The sequence below is a fragment of the Lutjanus erythropterus genome, chromosome 9, assembly GCF_056507025.1.
Source record: "Lutjanus erythropterus isolate fLutEry1 chromosome 9, fLutEry1.hap2, whole genome shotgun sequence".
Lineage (NCBI taxonomy): Eukaryota > Metazoa > Chordata > Actinopteri > Lutjaniformes > Lutjanidae > Lutjanus > Lutjanus erythropterus.
The window spans coordinates 10,470,627-10,489,413 of NC_139325.1; the positions used below are offsets into that span (position 1 = coordinate 10,470,627).

The window sequence follows — 18,787 nt, forward strand, 5'->3', positions numbered from 1 at the left end:
TGGAAATGAGGGGGATGACTCACTGGCCATTTAAGCCCTCGCTGAAAGGGGGAGAAAGCAACATCTGACGTACAGTAAACGAGAAGAGGATCGATTGGTTTTACTGCTCAGGCTCGGAGTTCAGGCGCATTAACAAGCAAACAGTTCCAGGTAGCTCGTACAGAGTCGTGCATACAATTACCCCTGTGACTTTTGAGGAGGTGGGTGTAAAGGGGAGAGTTGTCATGGTTGAGACAATTTACTTGCTGAGAGCAGAGTGGCACTCACTACTAAGAGCCTCACAGGGAGAAAACACCCCACATACTGAAGATAATTATCTCACCATGCAGGAATAGATGTAATTAGGATGATGGGAAGGGGACGACTTTTCATTTACTCGTGCATCACACTGAGCTCAGAATTGGTCTCTGGCATGTCTTAGTTACAGTGTCCAGGCCTTTGGTATTGACAGCAACGAGCAATGAGCAATATTTAGTAAACCTTATATGGGTAGTTAGACCCACTGTATCAACAGTCTCAGATGAGTAACATAAACTTACAAAATACCCTCTGTGCAGCTATGTGTTGAGAAAGAAGCTGCTCCTCTATACAAACTAGCATTCATTAATCCATTGAACCACTGGGTGTTTTTTGCTTAGTTAAACTCTCTTCTGTTTAAAGACTAATCTCAAACTTTTCAAAATAAATTGAGTACTAAAAAATACCATTATTGCAAGTAATATTCTTGGACAGTGTTTAAAAAATATATTTGATATAATTGATTGATTTATTTTTATTTATTTTTGCCTGTACGTCTACATATTTTCAATGCAGGGTGTCTTCATATGAATGTAGTGAGGAAAATACCAGAGTTCCAGGGATATTAGATCCATGTTGGGATATTAGAACCATGTTGTTCAATTGGCACCATAACGTCCATTGAATTACTTTTTATACTGAAGAAAGGCTTCCAGTGATTATAAACGGCAAGATGTGAAGTCACGAGGAGGGTCTTTTTCCTATAACTCCTCTGCAAGGTTTGATTTGATAAATATTTGTTTGAATTTAAGCATTTAGACAATGCAAGATAGATAAGGGTAATCATAGTTAATTTTATGTCCTGTTTTTATAACCCTCTAACTGAGAATATGTGTGGTGAATTTGATAATAGTATTGAGGCAAATTTTTATGGGGATCACCTGGAAGCACCAACATTTGAGTCCCCTGACTCCTAACTTCCTAGTTGCGGGTCACAACTTCAGACCCATTTTGATCAATTGGCACCACTAACGGTATGCAGTTTGCTACTAGTAGTTCCTGTTTGCAGCGTACCTATCACTATATAGACAACTACCACTGGATTACTTAGATTCTGAAGAAAAATTATCTTTTTTACCATGCTTTTTGGGCAGGTTAATTTAATCTTATGAATGAATTGGAGAATGATAAACTTGGGAAAAGTGAGTCTAAAAATATGTCTATCACGACTGTATTCAGATTTCCAAGAAGAAGTACTATGTATTTTTTTTAATACAAATTGCAAGAATTTACAATAACTTGATTCTTGTTTTTAGAACACTGGCATGCACCTGCCCCTCTCACTTCACATCTCTTTGCCTCTCATCTTTCCCTCTGTGCTTCACTTCAACTCTCGTGTATCCCTGTGGGGAGGCAAGCCTCACAGTTTTTAAACCTCTGCCGTGGGGCATTCACTAAAAAGCTATTTTAGCTTTATTACAAAGTGGAGCTTTTATTGACAAAACCATTGCAACCTATTAAGACCAATACCTTTGAAGACCACCTCCTACTCCTGGGGGTTACAGATCCCAATAAAAGCTCATCAAATACAGAATGTTCTCATACGCAGACTGCACACACTCACCTGTACTGCAGTGCTGATTTCAGCAGCAAAGCCTCCGGTTATTGGTGCCTCATGACTGATGAGCAAACGTCCGGTTTTCACCACTGACTGAAACAAGAAAGACACATACAGATGATTACAGAAGGTTCCGCATCCCCCTCAATATCACTCATATCAAGTAAAGCCATTGATCATCTCATTATATTCCTGATGTGTAGCAAAGGCTCTATGTATTCATGTAATGTAGAGCTGACACCTTCTGGTCGGTTGGTCAACTGTTTGGTTGACAGCCTCTTGATCTCACCAAATTTTCTTTGGTTGGACAATCACTGGTGTTACCGTCATAAGAGCTCTTAATCCATTATTTTGGGAGGTGGTGAGACATATACTGATACTTATTTCTGAGTATTAAAGTACTGAGCACTAATGACTGCAAACCCATCAACACCGTGTCCAAGTCCAGAACAGATGTTAACGTTATATTGCCTACCAGCTTCAGAGAACAGAGTAGCTGAGAGGATAAAGTTTATTTTTGATGACAATGTGTAAGTGCATTTTTTCTGTTTTCTTAACAAAGGCCAGTGATGATCGATAAATACCAGCTGTTCATGACCCGACTTCAAAACTGAAAGTTTTGCCATGTTTTATGTTGTTTTAGTGTTTATTTTCTAAGGTTATCCTGTTGAATCTGGCGCATGTAGCAAGGCTAATGTGGCTATTCCCACAGGCTGGGGGATGTTGGACTAATGTTTTAATATTGAGGGACAGTCAAGAAAAATAGTGTGCGAACATTACAAAAGTTCATGTAGTTCATGTTGGGTTTTTTTTTTGTGAAAGTTTGCACTGCAGTGTGAGCTGTGTTAGCATTAGCTTTGTTGTTAAACACACTCCCGTAGCAGTGAGGATCAAAGAACAGAGCCAGTTTCTGTATGTGTTGTTGCTACGTTTGACAAAAAGAAATGGTCAGACTGCAGAAATTCATGTACTTGGCCATGTGACTTTCAATACCTCCCATTTAGGTTATCGGGTACAGAGCACTCAATGAACTGTGGCCGATTTAGTTAATCGATAGACATACAAATTTCAACCAGTTCACTGATTGAAGATCAGGGGTGTCACAATTCTCTACATCCTTGATTTTGACTTTCAATTTTTAGGTCACGATTGAATTCAATTTTTGACTGAAACATTTTTCTTTAGCACAGACAGCTGAGCATTGTTACACTGTGCAGTTTTGATTTGTGAAGATCAGCAGGTCATTGGTTTTATGCCCTGACAACTGTCATTTACACTTTCAAATTCCTCTTTAAAAAGATAGCAATATGGTGTAAAGTGTGATATGATGGCTAATTTGCTATGCTGTGACGTCTTTTGAAGTGGCGGGATAATGGGAGAATAATCAATTCTGCCTTGATGTGATTATCGAAATTAAAGCTCTTTTAGATCGATTTAAGTTTTTATATGGAAATGATCACACCCCTGTTGAAGAGGAGGTAGAATTTCAGTTGACCAACTTTTTCTATGGTTGATTACAGCCCTAATGTTACGTAAAAAAAACATTTCGACGAGGTTTTAAGTAAAATTTATCCAGACAATGTCACAATTACAGGTGGGCTAATGGGAAAGGCATAAATTCACGTACATACAGAAAGCTTTCATTGTGCGCTCTGAGAAAGTAACTGCCTGCTAAGATACAAAGGTCTGTGTGAGTCACACTCTACAGATTCACTGCAGGGGTGAAATCTTAACTACTGGAGGTGCCATGTTGAGGCTGTACGTGGGCTGGGAGACGGGTGTTACCAACTAAAGAGTGGTTCACATACTGACTGCTGTGGTATGCTATATCTGCTTACTACCCTCAGGCTGCATGTGTGTCTGGCTGTGTCGCTGCGTGTGTGTATGTGCGTGAATAAAATGGATATGACACAACAGTATGAGCTGGAGGGCTGATTTAGGCTGGTACGCAGGGCCAACGGGACAATCATGGACATTAGAGGTCTCGGACTCCCAGGCATTTGCATTTGGGTTTTCTGTAACCAGACATTACTGCAGAAGGATGCCTCTGCTCCACCCGTTATCTACCACAGCATAAAACCAATACTATACTATAATCTCTTCCACTTGCCACCGCTCCAGACCAAAGCTATGTCTGTTCTCTGCAACTTCAGCAAACCTTTCCGCTCCTCTACCCAGTTGTTGCGTTTCTGTTTGTTTCCAGCGATAAATTGGGTACACACCTCTGAAACCCATTGAGAATCATTACCAAAACTGATGTACAGAGAAAAATGAAAACTTTCAATTAGGGCTGCACGAATAATTGTAAAAAAAGAAAAAAAAAACCGACGATCTCTGTTCACACATCTATGTGATCTCAGTCCTGTCTAGACAGCAAATGTCTCAGATGTGTCAAATATATTTTTGTTGAGATAATAAGAATTGCTTGAGAGAACGATGATGTCAATTTTCAGAGGGATAAATTGTGATTCACATCTGACTAAGAATTGTAGAGCCCTACTTTCAAAAGGATTTAGAGACCAGTATGTGTGACTGGAATCCCTGTGCTTTGATTTTCCACTGAATGCACTCTTCATTTAAAACACAGGGGGGTAAATATCAGATACCTCTCCCTAAAAGCCACAAACCAGGCCACCAAGCAGCCACCGTAACTAAATAACCAGCTGAAAATAAGCATCATATGTCCATATGGCACTGTAAATTACGCTTGACATTCTTTCCCTCCGACAGGACCACATAGTATCAAACACAGGGCTTCATGCTGATGCTAAACAGGCAAATGTTTACATTGCTGAGGTCCTAGGTTTGGCTGTGAAGCACTAAATAACTGTGGCAAACTGTACCACTATAACAAACTGCATCACTCTTGGACACTAATTCTTGATGCAGTGCCAACATGCCTCTTCCTGGTGGGGCAGACTAGAAGACCTTGAACTGTGTTGCTGAGCTACTTATAAACTGGAATAAAAAAGATTTGTTAACATTTTTAGTGTAAAAAAAAAAAAAAATCTAAATTCAATGCTCATGTCAGCCAAACATTTAGCCATCTCTTTGACCAGTTGAGGTGAATGAGTTCAGTGTGCAGAAAATCACTGATTATATGACACCATCTTCAGGAATGTGAAAGTTAATAACAACACTGGAAGACAATAACAACAGTTGGCAATCTGTACACTGAGGAAGAATCGAGCGAGGGGCTGAGAGCGGGGTGATGTCTTGATATGACATGTTGCTGTTAGGTTCGCCTTAGTGCCATGACTCATACAGGTGTGGTGCTGCCCAATCTTCTACCCCGCCCTGAGGCTGAACCCATTCCTCATCTTACACACACGCACCCTGTTAACTTAACTTCCAATTTACACTGTGACACCAGCATCACCCTGATATCCCTGCTAGTCATCTCACTGAGGGGAGACCGATCGCAGTACTCGTGCTGCATCAGGAGTGCATTCTTCAGATGCTTTTGACACAAAAGGAGCCGGTCACTGTTTTTACAATATCGTGGGATAGAATTTCAGTCTCTGGGGCCTGGGGAAAGCTCGTGACCCAGTTAATAGACTTGTCCCAAAGCCCTGCTGCGTAAACACAAGTGACAGTCACTGGCAGAGAGTCCACTGGCTGGCACAAACCAGCTCAGTAGGCTATTCTAGAAGTGGTGCGGCATGCCAGTGCATAATGTGACAATAAGTTGAAAAAATGGCAAAATGCGGTAATGTCTGGGACAGCAAAGTGGCACCGAGTGCCCTAGTACAGTAGGTAATGCAGTTCATATGAGCTGAAGTCATAGAGAAGAAAGAAAAAAAATGCACACTACATTTCAAAATAATGAGTTTTTCACTCTACTGACCCCAAAAAATAGTAGTAAATGTAAAAACACAAGTGTGACAACTGAAAGAAAAAACAAAAAACATTCATAGTCTGTTACAAGTTAAAAATATCCTAAAGCTATGAGATTAGAAAGATAAATACATTCAAATGCAGCAACCGTGAAATTATAGAATCATTAAAAAGAGTTTAAATAAATTAAAAAAAAAATCATTAAAATGCTTCATTCTTCTTTGTTTAATTTTATTCATGTGATCTACAGAGCGCTCTTACTCTGACAGTCTGAGATTGACTGCATCTGTCCCGACTATATGGAATGCCATTTAGTCCATATTAAATAAATAAGGATACTTCATTAGGCATATTTGTTTATTGTATTTATTTAATGTGAACTAAAATGGGATTCCATACTACTGAAATACCTGGGCAAATAGAGTTAGAGGCATTAGAGTAAAGTTCTCGCATAGGAAACCATCCTCATCATTTTCACGCTTATGAGAATTTCTATGATGTAGATTTTTAACAGTTAACATGTCTGCAGTAACTTGCTAACTTGTCAAGAGCGCTGAGACTGTGACATTTTGAGTAAGTTAAGTTTAGTTTGGCTGAGAGTAATAAATTATGAGTGTGAGAACGAACCCCCGGTCCGTAACAAAACCCCTTAGCTTCACAGAGCGCAGCTGCCATCTTGTGTCAACTATGAATTTACATGTACACATGTTAAGATATATTTCGCACTGTTATCTGAATAGGATGCCTTATGCACTTTAGCAGGATTCGACATTAACCATGGTCCAATGCCCACGGCCACAAAACGTTACTACGTGGCTACCAAATATTCCATGTAGGTAGCCCCCCTGTGGCCACCAAGTTTTATTCGCATACTGTGAGCCTTTGCCAACACGATATCACAATTCCACAAACATCCACACTTCCTCACGCCTTTTACTTTAACATTACAACAGTAAACAGTACTCAAATTTAGGGGTCTGGTAACCGTTGCAGCCATTGCTTAAAAAAGTGTCTATCTCTGCACTTTAGTGACTTTTGGGTGAGTTTTGTGAGAGTTTACTAAGTTCAAACTGCTTTTTGCTTGATGATAATATGAGGAAATGTGAAAATTAACTTGCATCTTGAATAGGCTGTGTACTCTATACTTTCCTGTAGATGTTTTAATATATAAAGTGTATTTCGTGAAACTTAAAGTTCTTCTTATTCAACTCACCTCAATACCTGAGGTTTAATTACACACAGTTTAAAAAGACACACTCGCACAGAGTCATTTTTACATCTCTGACGGGAGGCTGTGACAGCACTCTGACTTCTACATAGCAATTGTGGCTGTAGCCTTTAACCCAGTTGCTTCCGGTTGTTGGATGGGTTTTCAGGAGACAGAACCATCCAACCATCCACTCTCGTCGTGTGGTTTGACCCTTCTCTCAAAAAGTCATCCAGTCATATTATTTGCCCGTGACAGCCACCTTTCATGTCGGTCAAATTGGGACTCAGAACAGGGGCAAAGCCATTACTTTTAAGACAGCGGTGGAGCCGCAGGAAGTACATCGGTAACTGTAAGAAGATGATCAGTTAGATGCATCCAAGGAGAGAAATTATATGCCCTGAGTGAGGACAGGACAGTTGAATATGTCATGAATCTTTCTATATAACCTCAGAAGGACATGTTGGCAGGTGTGTCTCTTTGTTGTGGTTTTACACCATGGACTTGTGCCTGATGAGTTTATTACTGAGTGGCTTTTGTCCTGAGTCAAACATCATGCTTTTACCAAAATAAGAGCAGTGAGAAGAGGCAGTTTAGAGGAAATAGCAGAATATGCACCAACTTTAAAGTAGATGGTGACAGTGGAAAATGGTAGACAAATGCTGACAGGGAAAAACAGAAGGTGAGTTAAGGATAGAGGCAGGAACGGAGTGTGAGGATGAGCAGGTCCTGAATGTGACTTCAGTTTGGAATAAATTCTGTCCTGCAAGTGAGGCAGTATTCTTTCAAAAGTTAACCAAAGCCAAAAGGATGTAATGTAAAACAACAGCAGTGGGTGATGAATGATGAAAGATGGATATGCACACAAACACTGAAAATGATTAAATGAATAAAGAGAGCAAATGTGGTGGAGCCGCTGTATTGTACAATTCCAGTGAACACTAAGCTGATTTGTGTCATAACAATGTGTTAATTCAATAGTTGTGTTTGTGTGTGTGATCAACAGATCTGTAGCTTGTCCGCAGCTAATCTCAAATACTACTGATACGATCAGCCTAGTTCTTTTTGGTGCACATTCATGACTGCATGCTGTAGGACCTCTGTGATACAGAATTTTTGAAAAACATGTTTTTATGGCTCCACGCCAGCAACAGCTATGGCCTCAGGCACTATATTTTTCAGGTGCTGAAAGTGGTTTCTCAACAACACCTTGAAAAAGGTGAGCAAGAGAATTTCTTCAAACTGAGCGCAAACAACCACGTGGACTCAGGGATGAACTGATCAGACTGACTGATAGATTGGTGCTCAGAGGTCACGGTGATCTCATGTCCACCCTGTCTTTGTGAAAGTGATATCTCACAGTTACAGGTCAAATGGATGTGAACTGAACCTTGACTGGTTGGTGGGGACATTCAACTGCTTTGTTTTGTAGGATCACTGACAGCTGACCTCTCACCCTTCTTAACTGGCAGCTAGGGGCTGCAACTGATCAACAACTGCTTCAGTTTTAGTTTCATCTTGTTTCAGTTAGGGACAGTGTATGTGGGGGTCATGCTAATATTTGGCAGAAATTGCAAATCTCTGCTGGTTGCATGTGGTAGCTGTGGTGGCATTGCAGTAGGTAATTCACCATCTGTTGCCTGATGGGTATCTGCATCCTACTGAGTGCATGCATTTAGATAAATTCTATTTTCATTAGTTCACATGTTGATTTGCCCTATGATTCCTCGACTGTAAAGCAGAATATTCTTGGACTAAGTCAAGCATCAATTTTCAATGTTTCCTAAGACTGTCTAGCTTCCGAAAAAACAACAATCTCCAAGGAAGTCAGGCTATAAATTAGTCAACTTATCATTTACTATGAAAATTTTTCCCAGGCAATAATTATATGACAAAACAAAGATACACACCCAAAGCCGTGCTTGATTTAAGTGCCAAATAGCACACTGTGGCATCACCTCAGAGATGCCAGTTTCTTCTCAGTGTGGTTGAGGGGCCAATGCAAGTCTCAGTAGATAAACTTGTAACTGCTGCACGCAGCATTTGACTTTATGTCTAAAAAAAAAAAAACTTGTGCTGCTGTTTGGTAACAAAATACAGTATGTGGGGCCATGCACACAGTTGGCAAGCATTCACCCTAACATTAGATGGTACCCTTTTCCTAATTGGTGGAATGTTTGAGGTCCATGACTGTTCTGTATTTATCAAACCAGCATCTCACTTCTGCAAGTTGCTGCCTCTACATCCGCCTCCCTGCCTGGGCTCCGAGTCAAAGTGAGGGCTCCTGGTTGGTGGCGGCTGGTGGTAGTTGGGCAGGGCGACAGCTCTGGTGGCTGCAGCTTTACTACTCATTGTGCTGCAGGGCTGTCATTAGATGCCGGAGTCATTCCGCTGGCTGCAGGGGAAATGTCATGTTTATTGCCATTCCCATACACGCCCAAACCTAATGAGCAGCATGGAGCTCGTCCTGCTCCTGTGTTCGCTCCGTCTTCACTAGAATCTGCCTCTTCCTCCAACTGGCTCCTTCCTTACCGACTCCATCGTTCCTCCATGCTGCAGTTTGTCTCATCAAGGGTTGGGAATCTCTTGGCACGATTTGATTATGAGGGCTATGATGCACCTTGATGCATCAACATTTTTCATTTCTATACATAATTTATTTTTTCCTTAGTGTGTGACCACTTGCCACTTTTAACATAGCGTACTTCAAATGATATAAAATTAGTTTTATTTAGACACAATTTGCATACAGTTTAGCTCTTGTCCAGGTCCATTTTCCCTTCAACTTCATACAAGTCAAAGTGCTTCCATGTGCTGGCTTTTAAGCCAGGGGGGTTCTAGTCAGACTGTAACCATCTGACACACGTTTATGTCCATTAAGTTTCACCACCTAATTGGTTCAGCTGAAAAAAAAGCCCAATCTTACACAGTGATCATAATATAGAGAACTAAGTTTAAAATTTCCAGTTACTGGTAGTAAATCATAAAATGGTGGAAAATGCTATTTTTAGCATCTTAAATAATAGATTTCCTTCTTTTCTCCATTTATTATCATATTGAATATCTTACCTTATATCTAATATCATTGGGTTTTAGACTGACACAACAAATCATTTAAATACAACACCTTACGCTATGAAAAACTGAGATGGACATTTTCACTTATTCTGACATTTTATAGACGTTTCAGCTCTAGATCAAATTAAATATGACAATTAAGTTCAGTCTTTGATGCTATTTTGTAACCTCTAATCAAGAAAACAATTTATACCAGGGCGAGTAAAACTTTGGGCAGGTAAATTTCGTTGAACCCTGTATAATCTTTCAAGAGAGAATCGTGATGCATCTGAAAATCTATTTTTTTTCCACCCACCCCGGTCTCATCCTTGTCATCCATTTTTCTCTTTGCTCCTCCCTCCCTGCATCTGTCCCTCAAACCATCCACTTATCCTTCTCTGCTTTCATGAAGCCTGTGCTCTCAGGCCCAGCGCTCCCCACTATGCGGCCTCAGCACTCAGAGGCTGGCGGCCAGTGACCTGGCATAGCCTCAGAGGCTAAGGTCACGGCTGTCACTCTCCCATGGCATATATACTCTCACACAAAAGCAGATGGGGGCCCCACAAAGGCATGTGCATGCATGCCACAGAGCCACAGAGTATGCACGTGTATATAGTGTGTAAGAGTACACTCCTACACGTGCAGACGCACACAGATCTTCATTCGATGCTCGTTCAAGATTGATTGATATACATTTTCTGACAGCGACGGTGAGTTTCACAGGTTGCCGATGCTTTCATGGTACTTTGGCGTGAAAGTGTTATCTTAGCAAAAGCCAGACAGGCATAAAGAGATCTAGAAAAGCTGTGGCATATACTGTTGCACAGTATGTATTCATGACTTGACATTAAGCTTTTTCAGCTCAATATTTTACTTGCCCAACAGCCAAACATCCTTGTCAAATATGGTAAATTCAGGATTATTACTTATGCTTTTACCTTAGTAAGGTTTAGTATGCAGAACTTTTACTTGTAGTGGAGTATTTTTGCCTCAGTAATGGACCTAAATACTTCCACTTCTGGTAGGGAGACCCACAGCCTAATTGTACTTATGGGTTTCCGGCTGAGCCTTCCCCCTTAAGGAAGGTAGCTTTGTGGGTAACCTCTATGTGTGATGTCACTCTAAAGGGGTTTGTTGTGAGAGTGAGCTAGGTAGTTAGCAGCTACAAGTCAAGCTAAAGACAATTAAAATATCCTAAAACCGTGGGTCTCAGAAAAAAGGTTTTGGAGCTGTGGAGCTGGAAGCCACGAGGATCAGTTTTCGCTCGAGATTTTTTCCACCATGGTGAAACAAACAGTAATGACGCATAGCTGCTAACTAGCTAGCTTTGAGCTCAGTGGAGCAGACAGCTCCGCAGAGTTGTGTAATTGCTACGTCATGACATTTGTTAAAATTCTAAAGCAGCTGTTGAAATAAATGGGATGTTTTAACAGAGACACTGGCCAGTCTTAGGTGGATGAGGAACACTGAAAACCAAAAACAAGACAGTTGCTTGTTATTCCGCTACACAGTCAGAAACACGGGAAAATAGATAACATTACATTTATTTTTCATCTGCCCAGATGGACAACTGCGCAAGGCACTCCGCTTGCCCAAACAGAGAGTTTACTTGCCATGGACAAGCAGGCAAGCGTTAATGTTGAGCCCTGGACAGTATGTAGTTATCACAGAGCACTAAATCATTGTAAAAGGACAGTGTACAGACTTGGGGGATGAAAGTGAATAAAAACAGTCCATACTTGGAGCTAAACTGGGTTGTGGTTTGACTGGTGCAGAATCACATAATGTGCTTTCAAAATTTTCAAAACACATGCAAGTCTTTCCAAGAGAAGTTGCCAACACTTATTTGTTGGATCTGTATTTTTACGCCACGAAATTGGTCGAGAATCATTTAAAAATAGGGGTGATGACAAAAACAAAATCTGTCGTGCTTTTACTGTATGTACACACACATACACATGCTAGACTGTAAGTGACTCCCCACTTTCTCATATAGTATTCCTCCTCTTCCCTCAGGCCGTCCATCAAAACGCGACAGGAAGAGAAAGTTGAGTTCTGTGCCGCCACCGAGGAGTCGTCCTTGCCGCTGGATCCACTGGCTTTGCTCCCTTCCGCCGACCCTGTAATTGCGCGGTCACCGCAGGGTCCTAACTCATGCGCCACCATGTGATCTCCGTGACAAATGAGAGTCGGGACGAGGCTTGACTACTTGCTGGGGCCTTTAAAGTGGAACGCTACGATTAGCGGAAAGGGGTGAGTGTTCGGCGAACCGGAGGCCCCTGTTAAGTCACAGCGCTGAGAGGGAAAGTGGGGCGGGAGGAAACACAAACACTCACTCACTCTTTCGGTGCCATACAATCACTCACCCTCTCTCTCACGACAGAGCGAGGGAAAGTAAGAACCAGCGAGAGAGGGAGGGTGAGAGAGCACAAGAATGAGAGAGCAGAGGAGAAAGTGTAGAACAGCCTCAGCGCTGGGCGGAGGGCCAAGCCATCCTCCAGAGGAGCCAGGACGCCAGAGGAGACCTCAGACAGAAATAACTCCAAACATCCCATAAAGACCCATTAAAACCAATTCATCTCAATTACTCCCTGACACACACACACACGCACATATACACACACACTCTACCTTTCTGCCCTATAACCACACTGTACCGCCTACCGTTCATCAGTGTGTACAAACAGACACACTACAACTACTACTGCACACACTCAAACTTGATGACAGCTCTTTGTGAGCATCCCGCAGTCAGCTGCATGTATGAGCAGACAGTAAGCTAATAAAAATCAATCAATGACTTTTAAAGATCCTATAAAACGGTGTATAACATAACAAAAGGGTGGTTTCTGTGGATGTAACATCCAAAGTATTTCTTATAAGGAGGATATTTACTCAGCGGGATAAGTTGTAATAGTAGTTGTAGTATATTTGAAGCAGATAGATGGGAATTTCCAACTTAGATTGGAAGTCATGTTAAACACAAAAAAGTAAGACACTGTGAAAGCACCGTTCTAGTCTACAGCGACCTTCCTGTTTAGGCCCTGCGACTGTGTCATTATGATTATAATCGGTTGCATGCATATGCTGTAAAGTGCCGCTCACAGAAAAGGAATTTATTGTTGGTTTGGATGTCGTTCCACTCGTCTATACATTGACATTTTTATTTGGTTTGTAGACTAAATGTGTTCTTCAGTTTACTCATGTGACATCATCATAAAACATTTTTTCTTTTTAGAACATTTTGTTTACCCCATTCCCCACCTTTAAAAAAATGTAACACAGAAATGTTTACCAAGAATAAATTTGAACTGACCACTAACCCCCTTTCACTAACCCTAATCCTTATCAAGCTATATTTTCACATTTACTTGTGTAAATTATTGTGGCACTCTTTCTCGCTTTGCGTTGTGTTGTTGCGCTCTAAAGTTGAACTGCTGGTCCAGTGAACTGTTAAAAATAATTTTAATAATAACTTTATTTATATAGCATCTTTTAAAAACAGTTTATAAAGTGCTTTGATTGACAAAGCAAAACAGCAGGATACCCATGAAGCAATGTTGACAACACAAAGCCAAAACAATGAGGCCAAACAGAAGCAAGACAGAATCTAAATTGAAGTAGACACTAAAACTTAAAAAATGAGACAGAACAGGAAAACAAGCACACATGTGAGTAAGAATACGTAGAAATAAAAACACACCAATAAGAAGTGGAATAGATACGACGACATCACGTAATGTCAATAAAAATAAACACAAATAAAAAGATTTAAAGAAGAAAAAAGATTAAAATGGTTTTAACAACGACATCACACATGTCAAGTCTATAAAAAGGGGTTTAAAAGAAGTGATTTAACACCCAGAAAGCTTTTGTTGTCAGCTGTCCAGATGCTGTGGTGGAAGCAAAGTCTACCTCTGAGTGTGTCCTTCAAATTCTCTTCAAAAATCTCGAGAAGCCGAACAAAATCAAAATTATATTTCTCACCCTCTCCCATCTCCCACCCTTTGTTGAGCTTTTTGGCTGGCAGCCTACATCACCTGCCCCAACTTGCCACATGTACACTCCATCATGAGATCGCCTATCTAGGTCAAAAAACAAACTGCATCATGCAGTGACTTGAATTAACAACTGTAATATCATTACTGTTTTGGAAATTATAACACTAATTATTACCAGGTAATGAGTAATGTGTTACTGCTCAACACTGCTGACACAATCAATTGCCTAAGAGTACAATACAAACTACCACTGTGAAACTCATAGTGCTGAGTTTTTTGAAAGTCATGTGACAGTGTTCATCTGTCTCTACTAGTGGTGAAATGATTAATCAATTAAGTAATTAGTCAACTAATAAAACATTCACTGGCAACTGTTTTGCTAATCAGTTGACTCATTTTTCAAGCAGAAATAAACATTCTCTGCTTCTACTTTCTCCAGAATGACTATTTTGTTGATTTTTTCAATCTGATATTTCAGGTTTTGTACTTCTAGTCAGACAAAACAAGCAATTTAAAGACATCACCACCTCAAATTTAATGGTCACAGACTAAATCATTGCAAAAAATCATAATCTGCTTAACAATTGATGATGAAAGTTATAGATTGTAGCCCTTTAGACTTCCAGAGTTTAGAATGATTCTTTTTTGATAACTATCAAAATGTGTTTCCCTTTTTATGTGTTTCTGTGTAAAACAAGAAAAGGCACCAGTGAAGCCAATTTTCTTTGCCTAAGGGAAATTTTAAAAGCTGATAACAGTAGCATTTGGCAGTGTTGTGGAAGAATTCATATTTGTATTAAATTTTTACTGTGATGACAGGCTCACTCCGAATTGTATAATCTTCACGTCATAAACTGCTTTGATTTTGCAGCGTTTGGATTTGCTTGACTCTCAAATAAAGACAATCACCACAATTACACTGCAAATATTTCCAACTCACACACAGTGATCAGAACACAGTGTAGGATAATGAGAAAAGGGTTCATTCCACTGTCTTGGAGTTTTGTGAAAATAAAGACAACAACAATCATCAGAAGCAGATATGATGTGCAAACAGTGGAGCTGTATGGTGCTAGCAACATCACAACACCACTGTTCTATTAAACCACATTAAAAGCCACCACAAGATAAAATACAATATGAGGAGGCTATGAAGGAGAAAACTAACACAAACCCCCTGCCGCAGCACTTCACAAAACTCCACAACAGGAAACTTGTTTAATGCGTCCCAGTACCCGTGACATTCCTACAGGAGCATGGAGGAGACTGCATCTGGCTCCCATAAATTCTGTGCAAATGGAGAAAAAACATCCATGTCCAAGATCTAGTGTCTTTTTTTTTTTTTTTCTTTTTACAAACAGTCACTAAGCCTTTTTGTTATGGAGACGTCAATGTGACAGTCACAACAGTGAACATAATTTACCAGGATACTTTTGGAAAAATTTTGATTTCTACATCAACTGCTATTCTGCATTTAGAGTATGTTAAGGGAATTAATATGTCTATTATCTGACATTCAATGAAGGATCCTAAGTTTAAGGGAAAAATCATCAGTGCACAATACAACACAACAATGGTTACAACTAAACTCAATATGTAAAAGCTTTCATATCCAAAGTCAAATAGACTGGTCCATGGAAAGACCCCTTCACTAGCAGCAGTGGATAATATGGGTAAAATCTATGATCACTGATAAAGTGAAAAAAACTTATTAGGCCAAATTTTAATGACTAAAAAGAAGAAATTTAAGTTGTTTTTATTTTGCAGTGATAGCACTGATATTAATGTTGTTTGCTACCAACTGACAAAGTCAGTACTGTAATTTGATTGGTGCAGTATTTGTGTGGGCAGGCAATAAAACAAGTTTGTAATATTCAGTTCTAATGGCCACACAGGCAATTAATCAGCTGCATGGGACGACATTGTCATGTGTTACTTCATCTGTTAAGTCTCCTACTGTGTGTCTTAATTTATATTACAGTACAATGTATGGAATGCTGAGGTTACAGGACAACATGCTGCTGTCAGTTTTAACCCTCTGGCTACTTGCCATCACTGCAGCTGAATTCATGAAAGACAGGCAGCTAATGCTAGCCAGACTCCTACATAATGTGGGCTCCGTGTGCAGGAGCTAAAGATGAATCTGTTATCATTCTACCAATCAGAGCTACCATTAGCAAGGGCTGAATGATTTTGAAAAAAAATTTCTCACCGCGATTATTTCGACTGATCTGCAATAGTGATATGATTTGTGATATTAGAGGCAACGATTATTATGATTGAAAAACATGTTAAAATGACTATGGTGTGTTTTTTTTTTTCAGGAATTTGCACCAAATCAAGATTTTTTTTTAAAGTCTCTAGACTGTCCTTTGGGGGGAATTAGCCATTAGTTTGTGGCATCTGGTGTAGCTAGTGTGCATATCTGGATAAAAGAAAACAGATACCCAAACAAGGTTTAAAATTAGCTTTTTGTCCAACAGCCAAATAGCTAGTGAATGTTCAAATTTTGAAAGCCACTCAGGGTGCCATTTGTTTTTTTCTGGCTGGTGAATGAAGCCAGTCTACCAGCCACTTGCATATTTTATGGGCATTTTGCTAGTGGATGGTGCTAATTTTGGACGCTTTTATCTCCCTCTCGCATGTGCCGCTTTGTGTTTACGGACTCATTAGCAAAGCCAGACCCAAGAATGGTGGGACACAAAAAAATACAAAAAAAAGGTAAATTGTCATCGGATGGTAACCAGAATGCTTCCAATACCAAAACCTTGTCTGTATTCATATGCAGATATCTGTTTAAAAAGACTACAAAACCTCTAACTTCAACAATTTCAGTATAAAAGACAGCAGGGTGTTAGCCAAACTGTGAACTCTGAAGTTGTCAAAACAAGTTGTGAAAAACTTTGAAACTGATCTCAGTTAATTAAAGTTTAGAAACAATGAATGGAAAGTCTTAAGAAATACACGAAAATAATTACAAGTTTAAATAATTGTGAACAAATATCATGTTTGAAAGGGAATTTCAAAATATTGCAAGTTAAAAAAACACAACAGAAAATGTGTTTTCTATTAATCTTAAGAGCTGTTTTGAAAATCCTTTATTACTTTTTGGTTTGGTTTCAGTTTAGGTCAATAACTTCACGATTTACAACTGACTTTTAAAGAATCTGGAGAATCCCTGGGCAGCAGATGTGTGGTGTGTGTTGTATCTAAGTGGACCTCTTGGATGTCTCTGCGCCCTTGTGACTTCAGACACTCCTGCCTTTTCCACTCGGTCCTGCTATCGGCCTACAGGCTGACCTCGATGATCTCAATCTGCCCACACCTCTGGCCAAGGCTCTTTAACTAAACCGTCCTCTCCAGTGGAAAACTGACGACCTGGCCCAAAAAAGCAGCAAGCGGTCCAATCTAAAGTGCCTTTTGCTTTTAGAGGCCTTGTTTCATAACAAAATTTGTCACCGCCATCATCATTATTATCATTATCATATGGTACCAAAAGGGTGTTTGGCCAACAATCACTGCATGAGAGATGGGTTTCCTTGCCTCATTTTGATTTTTGCACCCATTTTCAACAGTCTCTGGTAATTAATCTCATCTGTTTGATCTTTATGGGAGACTGATCTGCGGTAATCACTGGCTAGTCTGTCTCTTTCAAAAACAACAGAACAACCATCGCTAACACTCACACTGCATCTTATTCTTTTAGAGTCTAACAGAACTATCAGCCTATATGATTTTTCAATGCGTCTGAGTGTGGATTTGGCCACATTTCGTCGGTGAGTGACACTGGGAAGAATTTGAGAAATCTCCAGTGCCTAGCTGTGGAATGTGAGCAGTAGCCAGCCAGGAGGATGGATGGAAAAGAAGTCAGTAGCAGACAGTCAAGTGGGGGGTGGGGGTCGGGGATTGGAGGAGACACAGAGGAGAGATTACTATACCTTTGAAATTTCTGGTAAACCACAAATGACCTTCATCAATTTGCACCTCTAATGCAGATACATTACACAAATGCGGAAAACTGAAGTGCTGGTCAAGGATTTATCCTTTTTGCAGCGTTGCATTACAACATACTTTTCACCAGCGACATCAGGAGAGAGAAAGAGGAGCTGGACCGATCACCGAAAAACAACCATGAGTAATTTTCCACTGATATAACCACCAAAACGCTGCTGCAGCACCACACACGACAGGGTTATGACACACACAAATCAGCCAAAAGGCACGTATGATCTCCCCTCACTCCAAATGCCCCTTTTCCCCGACTCCAATCTTTATCCAGCTCTCTATACCCCCACATGTTTGCTTTCTCTCCGTAAAGTCCCGCTGGTTTGGTCCACAAAACGCAGTGTTAACATTGTAATTACAGACGTGGGCTATAATAATAAGAATGTGGGGAGTGGGGTCCAAAACCTCTGGCCACTTTCTTCCTGTGCCATTTTCTTCTACTTTGATTGTTTCCAGTGTGTGTGTGTGTGTGTGTGTGACAGCAGGCCAAAGATATTAGGAGTGTTGTGGTGGGCCAGTGAGCAGATACTGGCTGAGACCCCTCAACTGAAAGGGAAACACAGGCATAAGCCCGACCTGTCTGCATGCTAATCGCTAGCAGACGTCTGCCCCATCCCCTGGCCCGGCTCCAGACCCCAGATTCAGATAAAGGCAGCGTCTGCTCGGAGCTAGGTGGCAAATCTGGCTCAAGTCTCACCACAGCAAGGGAAAAATCCACAGCCTGAATCTACAAAATCTGTAGGCTCACGATAATGTTCCATGACCTTCTTGTTTCAATAATCTCCCATCAATTGATATAACAAAAGGGATTGAATGTACAGCCAG

The 18,787-nt window shown here is 40.4% G+C and overlaps 1 protein-coding gene across 2 annotated transcripts in view; it reads right to left on the bottom strand.

Moving 5' to 3' along the window:
• The window catches only part of bckdhb (branched chain keto acid dehydrogenase E1 subunit beta), a 76,637-nt gene that overhangs the window by 13,105 nt on the left and 44,745 nt on the right, over nucleotides 1-18,787 (bottom strand). For both annotated transcript variants that reach the window (XM_084726127.1, XM_084726126.1), the window contains exon 9: nucleotides 1,862-1,948. In XM_084726127.1, the coding sequence (XP_084582253.1) occupies nucleotides 1,862-1,948 (87 nt within the window). The remainder of the gene's footprint in view (nucleotides 1-1,861; nucleotides 1,949-18,787) is intronic.